Source organism: Dermacentor andersoni, chromosome 5 (assembly GCF_023375885.2).
Source record: "Dermacentor andersoni chromosome 5, qqDerAnde1_hic_scaffold, whole genome shotgun sequence".
NCBI classification, from domain to species: Eukaryota; Metazoa; Arthropoda; class Arachnida; order Ixodida; family Ixodidae; genus Dermacentor; species Dermacentor andersoni.
In genome coordinates this window covers 197,729,706-197,748,216 of record NC_092818.1, presented here as the reverse complement: position 1 = coordinate 197,748,216, position 18,511 = coordinate 197,729,706, and the positions used below count along the sequence as shown (strand labels likewise).

Genomic DNA, 18,511 nt, shown 5'->3' with positions numbered 1-18,511 from the left:
TTACTCTTGTGGACCGTCATGAAGGATTCAGCTTCGACCTGTGCCTGTTGTTTACCTTTCTTGCACTGCTCCGCCTCCTCTAATCGCGCTGTTCAAACTAGGCATGTGCGAATAGTGGTTTTTCACTTCGAAGTGAATACGAAGCCAATAGTCATCCAATTCAAATAATTTCGAAGTGGAGCAAATATTTGGGACCCCTAGTACACAAAGGAAAATTGATGGAATGAAGTGCATAATCTTGTTACAATGATCTCTGCTGGCTCTTTTATCAAGTATATTTTCTGAACCATTATAAATAGACATGAGGCATGAGACTTTTTCATTTTTCAATTTATTCAGACCACTGTGCACTGCTCACTCAGCCTCCCATCCTAGTGCATGTTGCTAAGTATAAACACTACCGTAAAAACCCGCGTATAATACGAACCCGCTTATAGTACGAGGCGAAATTTTTGGGACGTGAAATGGAAAAAAGAAGTTTTGTCCGCGTATAAGTTAGGAAAACTCGAGGACTGCGCTTTCTTCGGATAGTTCTTTGTCGCACATATCTTCCCAGAGGAACTCATCCTCTTTGCCATCAAGCACGTTCAAGATGCTGCACTTCTTGAATGTGTGACGCATGAGGTCCTCTGGTATGCTGGCCCATGCGTACACAATCCACTTGCATAGTGCGGCTGGCGAAGCCCGCTTCATCCGCCTGGTCGGCGTCACTGCAGGCTCAACTGGGCGCATCCAGTCTGTGTAACACTGCCTGACTGCGTCCTTAAATGGCTTGCTTACGCAAACATCTAAAGGCTGCAGCTGAGACATTATCCCACCTGGGATAACGACGAGTTCAGTGCCAGATTCACGCAACAGCCTCTTTACTGAGTCAGCCAAATGGCAACGAAATGCGTCCAGCACGAGGATGGACGGGAACGATGACAGTGCGCCGGGCCGCCTACACCAAATGGACTTTATCCAGTCGAGCACAATATTCTCGTTCATCCAGCCTTTCTCATGGCATCTCACGACCACATTTTTTGGCAGCTCTTCACCTTTAGGCACTGTCTTGTGCTTGAAGACGACATAGGGTGGAAGCTTGCATTCGTCTGCCATACGCGACAACGGTAACTCGCGTTTTCTCGTTGCCAGTGGAACTGGACATAATTTGTTTAAAGCCCTTTTCATGCACGGTGAGGGGCGATGGAATGCCCAGATAATCTGGCGTTTCGTCAGCATTGCTGATTTGCCCTAGCTGGAAGTTCTTGGACTTGCACAGCGAAATAATGTGGCGTTGGAAAGCCACAAGGAGCTCTTCGAACGATTTGGGCAGCTTTTGCGAAATCGAAGTTCGGCGGCATAAGCAAAAACCAGCACGTCAAATGTAGCAATAAATCCAGTGCTTGCTCATTTTGAAGGCGGAGCTCGGTAACCCTTTTTCTCTTGCAAGCTCCATGCTCAGAACTAGATGCGCGGCTCGCTGTTGGCGTATGAACTCCGTCAGTGCGAGTTAGATTTCCGGTAATGTCCCACTTTTCGGGCCGCGAAAGCTTCTTTGCATTCTGCTGCACCCTGGATGGTGTCTGTCGACACCATCCGCGAATGCTTTCCTCGTTGACGCCAAATTGCCTCCCAGCTGCATTGTTGCTGATGTCCTGTACAGCTAAAAGAACCTTTCTCGTGAAAGCAGCCGAGTACAGTTCTTGTGGTCCTGACATCTTGGTCCTTCAATGCGGAATAAAAAAGATGCACTTCGTGAAGTGTGGTTTGCATGTGTGCTGCCAAGGTGCGCACTCAACAATAAAGAAACGATGCTGTAGTCACGCAGCAATAACGAAACCGAGCCGTAGCCACGCAGCAATAAGGAAGCCAAGTCGTAGCCACGCAGCAGTAACGAAGTCAAGCCATAGCCACACAGCAATAACGAAACCAAAACTTCTATCCCAAATTTCTTACTGAAATTTTCGTTTGGATCCGCATATAGTACGAAGCGAAAATTTGGGGCGCTAATAATAGGAAAAACCTTGTATTATACGCGGGTTTTTATGGTCATTCATCAACATGCTTGGGGAGAAGGTGTTCCCTTCTAGTAGTGACAACATTCCTGTTGACGAGAACAACCTCGCATTTGACACTTGGGTTGCTGGCACTGACAGGTATAGCCGAGCTAGCTTGGACAGTGGCGGGTACTTGACTTCACTGAAATTTTTCCACCACAGGAAAGGATTCTTCAAGCGGGGCTGAACAGGTGCATGGAGGTACTTCATCAGTCACTGGGAACCAGTGCTTGTAGTGGTGGTGGAGGCCAAAGTTCCAAAAACATTTCGCACATCACTAGAGACAGCTTGTGCAGGTGCACTGGGCTCTTCTCTTGCCTGAGGCAGGCTCTTTTCCACAGCTGAGCAGAGTAGATTTTTCAGCCACCGTTTCTCACTTGTGGTGTCGTAACAGACTGCTTTAAATCGGGGGTCCAATGTCGTGCTCAAGGCATATGTGACATGCAATTTTATGTCCACATACCTGGACTTCATGCAATGAAGGAGGTTTCCTGCAAATTGGCGGCGAGGAGTTACGGAGTCGCCATCTATCGGAAGCGCCTCGCTGGCGTAGTATGAGGGATCACGCGGCGCGCTCCTCATAGGTTTTGCTGTCAGCGCTCACTGAAAACACCATGTGCTAGCTCTCCCGGACACTTCTGTAAGCACTTTCGAAACGAGAGAAGTTTTTTACTGTCTAAATAATAATATTGGGCAAACTGAAAGCACAGAATCGTTTACAGACGCTATCTCTTTACCGAATATGTACAGTGAACGCCACTGCGCGCGGTCGCCGCGATGAACTCCCGAACCAGCTTCTTGCATAAAAGGTAGGTAAACGCTGAGAGCAAACTATGTGAAGTATGCTCTTATTGTGTTTGTATAACTAAATGGAGCGTAATAGAATGAAGCCTCAATGCAGCGATCGCACAGATTCGCAGCGACTGACTGCGCGTCTGCATGCTTGTCCGCGCACTGTTTCGCTTTCGCTGCGTGTGCGTTTTCGCACCGTGCCATGAGCTTTAGGCCGCAGAATATGAGCATTTGACAATATACAAGCAACCATTGTTGCGTGGGCGCTATCAGAGCTGTTAAAAAATAATTTCATTGTAGAGACTTCGACTATTGATGTGCCGTCGCAATGATACAATCTTTTTTTTTTCCTTCTAAATTCTTGGACGTTTCAATATTATTTCTCGAGTTGCGTCGCACTGTATGTTTATCGGTGTTCTCAGCGTGCGATTTCCCGCTGCTTCCTTTTTGTAATCCAGTGTATTAATTCATAACACAAACATTACCATATGCCATGCTTTTTTTTAATGTGCTTCTTACCGCTCCCTTTCCACTCCAGTAAACTTGCCAGTATCTATAGCATCGATAAGTTCATAGACCAAACCGTCATGACAATAGTCAGGCAGCGGACTCGGACGAGTGTCTCAGTGTGCGTTTTCCGAACATCGCAGACCCGGTGTCGTAGCAGAAATCTTCCTCGTCTCTGTGCTTGCCGCATACCCGAGTTGTAGCCGATGGCTGTTTGCCAGTTTTATGTTTCGCGAGCCAAGCTGCACGCAGCTTCTTTTCCTGCGGCTGCGTGTGAATAAGGCTGACACCGGGCTCCGTTGCGTACGTTCGGCACTGCGGCACCGAGCAGTAGCCTACCATTTTGCGCGCCTTCAAAGGCGGCCACTACCTATTGTAGTGCTTTCAAGCGTTGTAAAGGAGTCACTCGAAGCGGGAAAATCTCGCCACTAAATGAGGACTGCAGCGTACGAGAGATTTCTAACTCTCGTTTTCAGCTCGCTTCGGCGCTCCCGAAGCAGCGGGCGCGGCTGCTATGTCCACGTGATCCCTAATAGCACGTCATGGCGACGGTGGCGCTAGCTTTTCCAGTGGTGGAACTCGAGGCCAATACAGACTCCTCCCCACGAATCTCCTGTTGCTGGGTGAGCAGAAGTTGCGTGCAATGTACTAGTGGCACCACTTGTGGAAAAGTTGGGTGCTTTTCGGAACAAGATTCTCTTGTTGCATCGTAAGCACATTTCAGCACTGATGTGACGGATGCCATCAGATGCCATTCACTTGAAGTTAGGTTTTCCAATATGTCTTGTTCTGACAGGTTAAAGGAAATTGACAGACGGAGCTTTAAAATGTGAGATATCATTTCATATTCACTGTTCCATTGCGTTGCGACATCCTGAATCACTTCAAGGGGCTCTAAGCCCGTGCTAACTTGAACCTCTTTGAGGCGACTCCTGGCCTGGGAACTCCCCCTGTAGTGCCCTACAATTGCTCAAGCCTTGACACACAGCTGCTCAAAATTCGGAGTGTCCTTCTTCATACACTAGATGCTCAATTGTAATGTATGTGTGAAGCATTGTGTACTTGTCCATCCCATTCGCAATGCGCCGCCCAGGAAGTTTCTAGCATTGCCAGTGACAATGAAAACTGGAACATCTTGAGGCAGTCCCCATTCCTTTGCGAAGTCGAGGATGCGCTTCAAGTTGTCAGATGCAAGGTGATAATTGTGAGGCCGGAACTCTATCAACGAGGTGGCATGTAAATGAGACATAGCTATCCCCAGGCCTAGACGTCCATTTGTCGGCCGTCACCAAGTGGCATGGGGTCCTGTGGGTGAAGTGATTGCACAGCTCACTTTTGATCCATTCTTTTTCTTTGGCATAAAGTTCTGGCACAACACTCCGAGAAAACGTAGTCATTGATGGGACCTTGTACTCGGGTACTGCGGTGGGCATCAAAGACAAAAAGCCCGGCTCCTCAATGATAGAATAAGAGTGCAAGCCAGTGGCCAGGAACTGTGCAGCGTTCGTTGTTAACATTTTTGTGCGCTGACTGTCACCTTTGAACGTTGGCTTGAAGTAGCTACAGCTAGCAGCACTTGCGTCCGCCTTGTTGTTGCCCGTTGTCTTTTTCGGGCCTGCAGACTTTTTTGAGCGTTCGGCAGCACGGAGTTTCTCAAACTGCTTAAATGGATCAGGGTGACGCTTTAGGTGATTGACGAGGGTGGTTGTAGTGCCCGCGGGCATCTTAAGGCGCATCTTGCACATGCGACACGTCATGTTGCTGGCTCCATGATCGAAGAACTCCCAGATAGCACTCTGGAACACTCGCTGCGTCGATTAGTCTGTGGTTTGGCTACTTCGGCCATGCACGAAATTGAGCAGAAAAAACTGGACTGGAGTTGATAACTTGAAGCGACATACACATCCGGTGCCCCCATTTGCAAGTGCAAGTCTAAAAAACAAACAAGGAAACAAAAAAGCTTTTGAAAGCACCTGGTAGCATCACCGAATACCTACTACCGCTTCGAGGAACCTTTTTTTTTAAAGATTAGTCAATGAGAAGGCGGTTTATATTATATCTTACAATTACAAGGTATAATATGTACATTTATGTCGATAAATACCTACGGATATTATGATGACGTTACAATTACGTTACATTTAGTGCCTAAAAATGCAATAGTAAATGCTTTCTTTAAAACTTCCGAAAAGCCATCGTTATCGTTATCAACACAGGGTCCTTATTATTTGGCTACACATGTTCAAAAAAAGATTTTGCGCTCGCCGCTGCATTGTTCTTGCTCAAATTTTGCAGAACGATCGCATTTTATCATCCACTTCGTTTAGTATAACACTTGTCACGATTATATTGCCACAACCCTGTATTGTTTACGTTCGTGCCTGTATTGTTTACGTTCGTGAATTCGTATGCTTGGTCCAAAGGTCGGTCACGGCCATGGTCATAGCCTTGTTTGCTTCAAGTGGTCATGGCTCCATCAGCGAAGTGGCATGAAAACGCTGTACCCAGAGTAGATATAAAAAGACAAACTTGCAAAAAACGTGTGCATACCGGTATTCTTAAACTTCGAAAGACTTCGAATAGCCCTGTTCGATTTGAAGGTCGTATCGAATATTAAGTTATTCGCTTCGGCATTCGAAAGTTTCGAATATTCGCACAACCATAACTCAGATGCAAAACATTAGCAAAATTTGTTTTCCTTTTATATTTGGCAATTTATTCATTCACCACCAATACAAAGCTTTAATAGCAGCACGAATGTTGGAACAGATCACGGAAGCAGACGACAGCAAACAGGTTATAACTAGCACCACTCTGCCCGTATGTTCTGCACCTACCTGCAAAACAGTTGAATTAGACCAGGCATGCTGGGCAAGGGACACCTATGCAGGTCTGGAGTTCAGTAGGTCGTGGTCTAAAGCCCCAAGCACGAAGACGAGACAAATCCATGTACAGTTAAACCTTGATATAACGAAATAGGTAAAATTGGCAATTTGCTTCATTATATTGAAATTTCGTAGTATTGAAATTGGACATTTAATGCAAATAAGTACAATCACCGATCGATCTTACGTGCACAGAAAGGGGCCGCAGTGTTTCCCGAATTGTTAGGCAATAGAAAAAAAAGCAATTTTATATGAGAAAACAATTAGTTTTGATAAATTTGGGAGTCGGCGACATATGATACGGTTTCGTGCCACGTTGACGATATCTTCACATATGCGGTAGTATGGTGTAGTGAAACGGGATAGTGTGTTGTCTGTACAGCAAAACAATGGGAGAACTGGGGATGCTTCTGCGATGATGCCACCAGTAGGGCGCTTTGATCAACAAGCGTGCCTAACGCGTGAAATTTAAATATGTTGTGCAAAACGTTCTGTATTTTTTGAACTAAAATGCTCTCAAAACAAATGAAATTAATATAATTCACAAAAAATAAACACTACAAACTGTTAGGATGCATCAAAGCGGTGTCTAAGCTTGCACGTTTCTAACCACGGATCATGCAGTGTTCCCGATCGTCTGTTCAGCGCTTCGGTTGCAGAAGACAAACAAACACTCGTCTGCTCGTTCTATTCGGTAAGCACGCATATGTTTTTAGTATTTCGAATCACATGACGATAAGAAGCCCGGAAGGAGCACCTGCACTGTGCCTGGTGGGTTGCGTGGGATTCCTTTCATGTTGCATCAGCCAGAAAGGCATTCACCAGGTTTCACTGAAGAAAACAAACATGCGAATGCACGCACACACACACAAAGGTATTTAGAAATCCAGCACTTCCCGTGCACATAAATAATGTGCGAACGCGGCAGGAAAAACCACAGCAAGCAATCAGCGATCTCTGTATGTACATGCATGACCTCCACGACAACCGTAACTACAAATCCTGTGTTGCACCATTATTTTTCCTTTTGCCAGCATTGACTCCAAGCTGCCGCGTCAGGTGGCGCTGCAGCAGATCGGCATGCTCCAACACCCGCGGTCGTCATCGCAAAAAGAGGCACGTTTTTGCCGCCGAACGACACACTGCCCTATACCAGTACACCATAGCGGTAGAAATTAAGCTAAGCTAGCCACCCTTTTGCATGCACTCCACCCCCGCAGATGATGGCGTCGCCTACACTGGGACAACGCTATCATGAAAAGTACCGGCAGTGGGAAGCGAATGTTTAGTCTGTTTCTCGCTCCAACGGGTCACCAAGACTCAAGATTACACAGCCTTCAATACTAAACGTGTGGCAAGACAGCTCAGCACGCCCACTCGTTGCATGCGCGGCAGATTACCTCTCGAGAAGGGTGCGTGGCTGCGTATGCGCCCCGCCGCACTTACAGCCATGCACAGCCACGGACGAGAGACGCACCAGAAATCGTGACGCGCACCAACTTATAACCCCCCCTCGCACCGCCCTTTGAACGCACTTGATCGTGTTACACGCTCGCTCTCCTCCCCCTCTTTCCCTTTGCTCGTGTGGGGAGGCGGCACTTGTGCATGAAGCCACCACCTTTCTTTCTCACCTTCGTACACTTTCACTTGCACCTAAAGCACAAAGTGCGCAGAGTGCAATAGGATCTTATCGCACATGGACTTTATACAGAACATGATGTGGCTTCACTTCCGCGGTCGCTCTTGTTACGCGGCGCGCAGTTTGCCAGGTGCGCTTGCAAGCAGCCGCTTATAATTCAATCATTTGACCACCTGTGTCCACGGCAGTTTCCATTTATTGTCTCAGCATTCCATTGCTGCGGAAGCAAAATTATGTTATAGTGAAATCGCATACAGACTTCTTTGTATTGAGGTTATAATTACATGGTGTTCTATGGACAAGTGGTTATGAAAAGCTATAAACTTCGTTATATTGAGAATTTTGTTATATTGAAGTTCGTTATATTGAGGTTTAACTGTACTACCCATTATTCCCACGCGTGAGAGTTCCCTCTAGTAATTGTAGAAAATTTTGTCTACTGTACCTTTCTTTCCAACACAAATGCATGGTACAGATATTTGTGTGATGTCATTCATTGCAAGTACAGTCAAACTGCGATTTAACAAAGTCCGTGATGTAGTGAACTATTTTCATTTCATGATCTTAGTTCCATTAAAAACCGGGTATTTTTCTTTGTGATTTAGCGAAGTAATTTCAAGGTACGGTTTAGATTTAACGAAATTTTCAGCCATTTCAAGCTTGTACTTAGAGCCTGTATAGCTGGTAAATCCAGCAAACAAACCATAAAAATGTCGGCCAGAAGTGCCCTTCCGCATGAAAAGTTTGAGCGGTAAAAACGCCCTCAAAGCGCACGCGCCGGGACACAGTATGCAGTGAACACTGCTGCACCATTTGTCAGCTAACAACTTGTGAAGGCCGCAGGGTGCCCGGCAGCTCGGAGCACTCAGAGAAACACGAGAGCTCACTATTCCTTCAGTGCAACTAGGGTGGGGAAGATATGAGCATGTGATAATGTGATCAAGCTTGTGCTAGAGAGAGGGGGTAAAAGCAGGGGACTTGCGTCTATCCGCCCTCTCTCCCTAGCGTGTGCTTCACCTGTCCTCTACCCTTGCTGTAGCTGGGCATGGCTGTTCATAGGCGATCCACGCGCTATATCATGGCGGTAATCTTCGGCAAGTGCAGAGGCCGAGCTAAGATGGTTGGTGCCTTGATGTGCATTTTCTTTCCCAACTTCTAGTATTGGTGGTCGCGTAATCTCAAGTTTCCAAGGCACAGCGCAAAGCGTTCACTGACGTTGTGACAGTGAGTGTTTTTGGTCATCAAGTGAGATCTTTGGCTCAACGTGCATGACACCAATTAAACAATGAACCTTACTTTCGTGTAGTTGTCTCCTTGCTATCGCCATTAAAGCTTTGTATTTCTGGTGAAACTGCGACATTTCTTCACCTCTCTCTCTCTCTCTCTTTAAGAACGATATCTTTATCTTTTTGAGCTTTTGTTGTTAATTTGAGGACGCAATCTGATGACAGCTGGAGGCACAAAGCGTGGGCAGCCATGATGATTTCCAAGATTTACGGCACCGTGCTAATCTTGGATGACGTGAGTCACGCCAATGCATTGCTCTTGACGGGATTTGCACTGTGTGCGCTGGTGCTCATAACCACGCTATTATGGCCTGATCCTTTTGTGATTTGTTTGTAAGTGATTACTATCAAGATACTATCCGCCAGGAACATTCTGGGAAATTGGGGAATGATTTTTACTGATGAAATTTTAAAATCATGAATTAACGAAATTTGCAATTTAAATTAATTTAATTAAACAATGTAAGTTTTTTTGCTGCAAGTACAATTTTGTTATATCAAAATTCGGCCATACTAGACCTACAAGCTGCTAGCCAGCCGCTGCTAAGGTGAATTTGTGAGTGTGCACTGGAGAATACACAACAGCTGCCACAAGAAATAGGGAGACACTCAGAATCGGCATTCTCAGGACACAAAGTTCAACCCACTTTTGACGATACTGGCTTGAACAATACAACGGTTATAACCATGGGACGCTGCCGCTGCACCGTCAACCTTTGTATGTTTTTTATGGTGAAATAACCTGTTTACTACAATGCCCCCATGCCACATTATCTGTTATAGTGATGAAGTCTGGCTGCTGGGTGTCTGTGCTGAAAAGTAATGGAATGGGAAATACAGTCGATGGCCGATGTTTCGGACCCTCAAGGGACTGTGAAAATGTCAGAAAAATCAGGCAGTCGGAAAAAACAAATGTGTCCCCAAAAAAACTCAATGTATTGCTTACTATTCAGTTAGAGGTTGGAAAAGGTGATTAATGGTCTTCTGAACCATGCTTCACTTGCGTGCAAGCAGGTCCGTCTGAATTTCAGCGAGAGTCGTCGTGTCACCGTAAGCCGACGAAAGAGTTGCGACCGCTTGCATCAGCTCAGCTTGCGTCGGCTGCGAAGCTGCAGGCGAGTTGTCGTCGTCGCCGCTCTCGGACTCTGCAAGCACTTGGCAAATGATTTCTTCATCCGTGAGCCCGGCACACAATTCCAACTCGTTGTCCACGTCCGTGAACTCTGAAAACGAGACGGTCGAGGGAATTTCGACGCCTGCAGTGCGAAGGTTGTCGAGAGGTGCTCTCTGCCACACAGCTGCTCAACGACACTATCCTCGTCAAAAACAGCTGAGTCGCCATTCAACACAAATCCCGCATGGCGGAAGCAGTTGCGCAGTGTTGTGGGTGCCACCGACTTCCACGCATCAGCGAGCATGCTAAGTGCTCCAAGCAAATTGACAGAGTAGGCTTTTCCACTGTCGAGGCGCAACACCGCATGCGAAAGCAAGCGTGACCGATAGTTCACCTTCAGGTTGCGTATTGCGCCTTGGTGCATCGGCTGTAGGATACTTGTCATGTTCGGTGGCAAGAACTCGACTCGCACAGACTTCATGTTGTTTATGTGCCGATGTGCAGTGCAGTTGTCAATGAACAACAAAATTTTGTGGCCTTCTAGATCGAATTTACAATCTAGTTTTCTCACATAGCTTTATAAAAACTGCTGTGTTATCCATGCCTTCTTGTTTGCCTCGTAAAAGACAGGCAGGGACTTTACGCCTTTAAAGCACCTCGGAGCTTTCGACTTGCTGATGACAAGCATTGGCAGTTTTTTTGTCCCCGACATATTGCTGCCGACCAAAACAGTAACTCATTCCTTACTGTGTTTTCCACCATGGCAAGGGTCACCAGCAAAGGCAAGAGTCTTCTCTGGCATAAGCTTAAAAAAAAAGTCCGGTCTCGTCGCATTTGAAAATGTCGTCCGGCGAGTACTCCCATAGGAGTGACTGCAGCTTTTCACAGTGGTAGTCTGCAACAATGCTCAGGTCAATAGCTGCACTTTCGCCGCACAGTTTCTTAAAGCTGAGATCAGCACACTTTTTGAAGTTTCTTAGCCAGCCGTCGCTGACCTTAAATCCTTCAATGTTCATCTGAAGCACCATCGTCTCGGCTTTCTGTTTGAGGAGGGCACCGGAGACTGGAACCTTGCTGGCCACTGTTGACTTCAGCCATACAAGGAGGGCCTCCTTGAGCTTTGGATAGGTACCTTGGCTTGCATTTTTTTGACGACACCCAGTAGACTTTTCCGCCGCCTCCAAAATCATTTGCTTGTTTTTCATGTAGTTCGAAAGAATCTGTTTGGAAATTTTAAACTCTTTTGCGACATCTGCCTGTGATCGGCCACCTTCGACAAGCTTGATGATTGCCGTTTTCTTAGACATCGACATTGTGGTGTACTTGCATCGGTTCATCGGAACTCTTGAGGCCGATGACAACATAGATTTTTTTCTCCATTGTGAATCGTCACGCTTGGCTAAGCAGCACACACAGTGCAGTCATCGGGAAGTGGTCACACCGACTTCGTTGAGTGCCTCCTCGCTGCCATGTTGCACACAACAATAAAAGTTCCAGAAACAGCATCTTGAAGTACTGAAGCCGATTCAATGAAATGCGAGCCACAGTAGTGACAGAACGTGGTTTTCACGTCTCCGCAGCACGACCACGACTAGGCCTACTCGCTAAGCCCGTCAACGCACGGCAAACACAAACAGGCAGTCGAAGGAAGAAAGGAAAAAAAAAAGCATTGCGTTACGGCAGTGACGCTCTTGCGGGAGTGGAAGCTGCTAGCATATAGCCTCAATCCAGCGTCTGAGTAGCTGAGGAACCGCCATGCAAGAACCGGCACCGGCTTCGAGGCTACAGGAGGAAAATGTAAACAAACAAGATGGCAGCAACACAGCTCAATATGCGCGGCAGTTGGCCTGGCTGACGCTTGGAAAGTTTGAAAAATCTAACAGCCCTCCCTAGAGTGTCCGAAATGTTGAGCCACGTAATACATTGACTTTATGAGGTATGTCCTGGGGCCGGGAAAAAGTCCAAAAAATCAAGCATGCTCGAAAAATTAGGCGTACGAAAAATCAGTCATCGACTGTACTTAAAAATAAAAAAGAAACATTCGAACTGCTGCACCCACGCCCGCCACCCCAACGGCTGCCGCGCACTCGTGCAATAGAACCTGTTTTTAAGCCTTCTCCGCATTGCCAGCCTCGTGCGCCTCCGGCCCTCTCTTCGCATTGCCCTCCCATCTCTCCGAACACATGGGCTCTGTTTAAAGCTCTATTCCGTGCCACCCTCCACAACATGAATGGGAAATTGAGAAATCCCGACTGCTTCCGCTGTGCTGCCAGGATGCCGGTACGCTATCGTCACAACCGCAAGGCATGCATGATGCGAGAACTTTTTCATGAGTGGCTTTTGCAGTTCGATCAACATATCGAGCCATCTTAAGAGGGAGGTGGAGCTTATTCTTGATAATTGTAGTGCCCCCACTCCATGCCTAAGCTCTAAAGTGTGGAAGTTTTTTCCTGCCGCTGAACACAACAGTAGGCTTGCAGCCTATGGACGCTGGTTGTCAGATTTGGCAGTCGTAGTCGTAAGGATGAACTTGACTCTTTGTCGGGACTTAGGCGAGCAGGATTTATTTGCAGTATTGACACGTGTACTTATCTTTATCGGGCGACCAGGTTTCGCCGCTTAACAACTGTAATCGCACAGCGAGGGACGTGCCTGCATGTATCCGACGTTTCTGGAAAGTTATCGATGCTTCTACCCGGCTGTCTGTTGTCGCCGAACATTGTTATCTGATTTCATCGCGTAACGCGAATGGTGTAGAACTTTGTGGAAGGCACGCGGGTCCAAACGATTAGTCTGGAACATTCGACGACTGCTATATAAAAGCCGACGCGCTTGACCCGCTGATCAGATTTTCGACGATCGCCGACAGTGTTCGCCGCTATCGTTGTGCTATAAGTGTAGCCTGTTTTTGTGGGCACAGGTTCGCCCAATAAAAGTTAGGTTTGTTCTTCACAGTATTGCCACTGTGTTCTTGAACGTCACCACCACGTGACAGTATTTACATTATTTACAGTTTAAACAAGACATACATCGACAGTCTAGCGTGACTCCGAAATGAAGCCCGCAAGACGAAGCATACAGCAATCGAGCACACAGCTCACGAGTACATTTCGAGCACAGAGCACGACGACGAGCACACTCTAGCAGCCGACAATCGCTGCTTATAAGCACTTGGTCCCCCCCTTGATTCCAAGGATACGGAAACCGAACAACCAAACTTGCGTAACTTACGCAACACAGAGGAACCTCTAAACAAATGTGTCTTCTAATAACTAGCTATACGCACGCGTATGTACTAGAGAAGTCAGAATACGGCTGTCCTTAACACACACGAGCAACCCAGTAAAAAATCTGCTTCTTTCCGTCCGCACAGGACACGCGCTAGTGGACCTAAGAGCTCTTCTCAGTGCAAATCACGCACTTACTGAAAACCTACGCGCTTAACCTTAGAAAATAAAAAAAAACACATAAAAAAAGAAGGTTAACTGATACACATGCGCGTTACAATAGGCCTCTCAGCGATTACCTTGACACTCAGGTTACTCACACACAAAAAAAAGAGCCTATCTACTCATTAATGAACATCTCGCGAGACTACAGGTTTACATAAAACACCTCTTTCAAACCTCGGAGCTTTTTAAACTAAAACATAAACAAAGCTCATACTTTACATTTTGAAAGAAACTCAATCTCAAATCGCGAAAATTTTCTTATGTTCAAAAATAAAACAAAAGAAAACAAAACGTTTCACTCCTACGAAGCTCTTTGGCCTCCCGCTTCAAACGTTTACGACTGACTCATACTATTGAGCCTTACTCGAGGTGGTCACGGTTCAAAAGCTACTCTGGCTACCGAGGAACAACAAAAGGGCTGACTCACGATGAGCTCCTCCAAGACGTTACAGTCTCCTGCCAATTTGCGTCCTGGCGCCCCGCTTTCAACACGAACTTGATTAACTGCGTCACGACTCCCTACCACTTCATCTCGTCTTGCCACCTTGCGCTTCTTTGTACTACACGCTGAACTTCGAAAAGAACGACGGAACGCCGAGGAATATAACTGCCCCATGCTCTTTGTCTGCGTCCGTGCAGAACATGCTTCTCGGTCTCTCTTTGACCTGTATGCGTCAACATCGTCAACGATGACCGCACCTTTCTTTTCCTTGCGCCTGGGCTTTTTGCGTCTTTCGCCGTCTTTGGCTGTGCTACATTAGCCACTGCATTCCGATCTTTAGCGCGCTTCTTACCGCGGTGCTTTTTCCTCGAACTCTCTTTCATGTTGCCTTCTGGTGCCTCGTGCTGGCCGGTACACTTCTCGTCGGCCCGGATCGGTCTCTTACCCCCACAGTCCGAATGATCCTTAACTAAATCATCCCTCTCTTGGCTACCTAGACTGGCGGAGAGCTGCACCGATCCCTGAACAATGCAGTTGTCTTCCCTTGAGCTATGGAGCTCGCAATTCTGAGAACTGCCCTCAACTGCATCGTCCAGCTCGCACTTCACTTCGGCACGCAGATCTGACTCGACATGGGTGCCCGTGTCTCTCGGGTCAACAGTACCCTGTACCTCGCTAACGACCTCAATACCATGAGATGCGACGCACGCGCGCGGTAACTGTGCCAATTTGTTCGCAGCTGGCCTAGCTGTCTCTACAGTCCTCTGTTGGCACAGCACATCATCGCTCTCACTCTGGCCTTTAACAGCCTCTGTTGCCACTAAGGCATCGTTAGCTGCTAGCACTTTGAGTTCACCTATGAACGTGCTGCTAAACTCACAGGTAGTACTACTACTTTCCTCGGCTTTTGACTGAAATCTGCTATCTACTTCCCACTTTCGCTGCGTCCAGCCTACAGATTTCTCAAGCCGCTGTTGACTTCGTGCGTTTAACTGCTGCAAATTTTGTATCTCTTTGTTCACTGCTGCCATTTCTTTTTCAACCTCTTGCCATTTTTGCTCACGCTCTTCAACCTCTTGCCATTTTTGCTCACGCTCTTGGCGTTCTTGCCTAATTTATTCCCGTTCTTGTCTTTTACTTAGAATTCGTTTGCCCATTTGCTCGATGAATTTCAAATCATTGTTACTTTCTAGAATTGTCTTACGAATTTCTGCTTCCGTCAAGTCCTCATCTATGTCTACCTCGATCTCTTCACACAACCACAACAGGTCAGCTCTCGTCAAACACATTAGGACCATGGTCGCTACATTAAGCTTTGGCACACAATACTTGCTGCGATACCCACGCAAATAAATATACAAATAAAAGATCCCAGCGAATCAAATCAACAAACACAGTGAAATTGAAGCCTGGTAAATCTTACAGCCAAAACCAAACGCTTACCCACTGAAGTAGCACCATATCACCAGTCCTTCTCCGCCGTATCCAGTCAGTTGCAAAAGGTGGTCAATCCCAAGTCGCCTCCAACTTTATCAGGATACCGGTCGGTCACCATGTGCCAACGTCCGTCAGCTGCTGTTGCTGTCTCCGAGTCGTAGGCCGATCTACGAGCCGTAGGCCGATCTACGAGCCGTAGGCCGATCTAGGAGCCGTAGGCTGGTCTCACCGCTGCCATTCAGTTATTCGATTTGGCATTTGTAGTCGTAAGGATGAACTTGACTCTTCGTCAGGACTTAGGCGAGCAGGATTTACTTGCAGTATTTATATTATTTACAGTTTAAACAAGACATACATCGACAGTCTAGCGGGACACCGAAATGGAGCCCGCAAGACGAAGCACACAGCAATCGAGCACACAGCTCACAAGTACATTTCGAGCACAGAGCACGATGATGAGCACACTCTAGCAGCCGACAATCGCTGCTTATAAGCACTTGGTCCCCCCCCCCTCCTTGATTCCAAAGGGACGGAAATGTTCGTCCAGTCATTGTAAACACGCCGCCTCTCCCCGGGACAGGTTGGATTGGAACACGTGCAGCGGGCTGAAATAGCTGCAGGCCGATCCTAACATGGTGTAATCGCCAATCTTAAGGTCATGTATTGTCACCATGTCCTGGAAAAGTTAGTCTTGTTGATGGACATGGCTATGCGGACAAGCAGGGAGCAACCAGACTTGAAGATCAATTTACTGATGGCCGCGCAGTTTATCTTTGGTGCGTGGTCTGAAGTAAGCGCTTCAATGGTGTGGAACTGCTTTAGGTAGGCATGATTTTTCTGGGGCAGCAGTGAATTATACGAAGCCTGTGAAGCTCCCACCGACAAAGTGATGCCTCAACTTTGGTCGGCAGTTGACGAGGATGCTTTAGGGCTTGGAAAAGTTTCTACATGCAGACGATGCACTAGAAACATTATAACTTTTAACCAATGAGGCCATCTGCAGATGTGCTTGCATTGGATAGCGACGGCGACAGCGACAGTGACGATGGCAGCGATGACGCAGTAGTGCAGGCTGTCTCAACATTGTCCTCGCAGGAGGCCCTGCAGATGATTCAGTCCCTCCGGGGCTTCATTTTCATGAGGGACCTTCCACTGCACTAAGTAGGGCACCTGGATGTCTTGGAGAAGGATGTCGGCCAGCTTTGCGTAACGCAAGCAGTGCTGACAGACAAGTTTTTTTTTTGTGTGCAAGCGAAAATTATGTGGCGAGATGCAGGTGGCAATCTCGCCCCAGCACTTCTTCTGGATTTCTCAAGCTGAGAAGCTGCCGCGGCAACCTTCTGGCATTCTTGAAAGGCCCCTTCTGGAGCCACCAAGGCAATGCCTCGTTGGAGCTCACATGTCACTTGCTGCTTTTGATCTCTGTTTGCAGATGTTATAGCAGTGCCATTCTTGAATGCCGACAGCTGCGGGTTGTTACACGCGATATGAGCGTGCAGGAAGCAGAGTTAAACAGTTAAACAAGTCAGCACAATCAGAAGCCGAATGGCGGAAGGTGGTGCAAAGTTCAGTGCAATAATGGGTTGCAAAAGCAACATACATTAGTCAATTGCTGATGATCTATGAAGAGCACTGTCATAAAGGAACAAACACGACCAGACAGCAAGACCACTGTGTTCACCAGACCACAGGCCATTGACAATTGTGTGCACCAAATTGCTGCATTTGAACATGTGCTGGCAGGGGAAAGAAGGATATGTGTGCAGCTCACGATAGCTCAATGTGAATGTGGGCCTAATGGGCCCGACATAGCATTTCACTGAACAAAATTAGGCAAATTTTATTACTCTATAGGAAGGCGTTGCAGCTGCTACATGACAAGGAGAAAGAGTGGGAATTTGTTGGGCAAGAAGCCTCTTATAATATATATGTCGTTTAAGCAGATCGTATAACATGATGTACCGTAGTATAATATTTGATATGTTAAATTTTCTTCTCATAATTTTGATTGCAAAAGATTTGGGGACCCATGCGCTGAGCTGTGTTGTTTGCTTTCAAAGGGTTTCAAAGAACCTTGCTTTGCAAGTAGTCCTGTTGCATATTAATCTCCCACTGCAGCTTGCTATAGCTGAAGTTGAAGAGCACAGTGCACTAATTGAATGAACAGGAGAAATAAAAGCACAGCAATATCATGTGCAGGATTCTCATGTGCCGTTGAAAAGGTGTCCTGCTCTTACACTCTGTTCACCTGTTGATTTACAGATCGAGAAGGTGTGTCTACTGTCCCTCACTGAGCCCTTGTCGTCGCTGTCACCAAGTTCAGAGTACCTGCTAAGAGCTGGCTGGACACCCGACGGCTCTGCGTGAGTGTCTGTTGCCTATATTAAGATACATTGCTGCCTTAAAAATCAACCAGTGTGGTTGTCTTTTGTTAAAGGCTCTGTGCAACACTTAAAGTGAAAACAGAACAAACTGGTGCGCTTGTGGTACTGCATAACTTGAGGTATAGCATGAATGGGCCTGCAGGACAACAGAGGCGACAGAGACGCAGAGCTGTGTCTTTGGTCTCTTCTGTTGTCCTGCATACCCATTCATGCTATGCAGTCTAACCCACTTATAACGATACCGGTTTTAACAATATATCGGTTATAACAATGAGAACCTGCGGCACCCTCAACTTTTGTATGTTTTTCATGGGGAAATAACCCGCTTACTACAATGCCCCGATGCCGCGTTATCGGTTATAACGATGAAATCTGGCTGCTGGTTGTCCGAGCCGAAAGATAAATGCGAAATTCTTGAAAAAGATGAGAAGAAAAAAAAAAACAAGAAATTCGAGCCGCTGCTTGATGGGCAGCTGTTCCAACAGCTGCTGCGTGGTCATTTTCCAGTCATCTCCGCGCGGCTCTTTCCTGTCG

At 46.8% G+C, this 18,511-nt stretch overlaps 1 protein-coding gene across 6 annotated transcripts in view; it reads left to right on the top strand.

Annotated features, from left to right (window-relative positions):
* Positions 1–18,511, top strand: part of LOC126531823 (dipeptidyl peptidase 9-like) — a 156,604-nt gene that overhangs the window by 57,502 nt on the left and 80,591 nt on the right. For all 6 annotated transcript variants that reach the window (XM_050179557.3, XM_050179559.3, XM_055071505.2 and 3 more), the window contains one exon: positions 17,856–17,956. In XM_050179557.3, the coding sequence (XP_050035514.1) occupies positions 17,856–17,956 (101 nt within the window). The remainder of the gene's footprint in view (positions 1–17,855; positions 17,957–18,511) is intronic.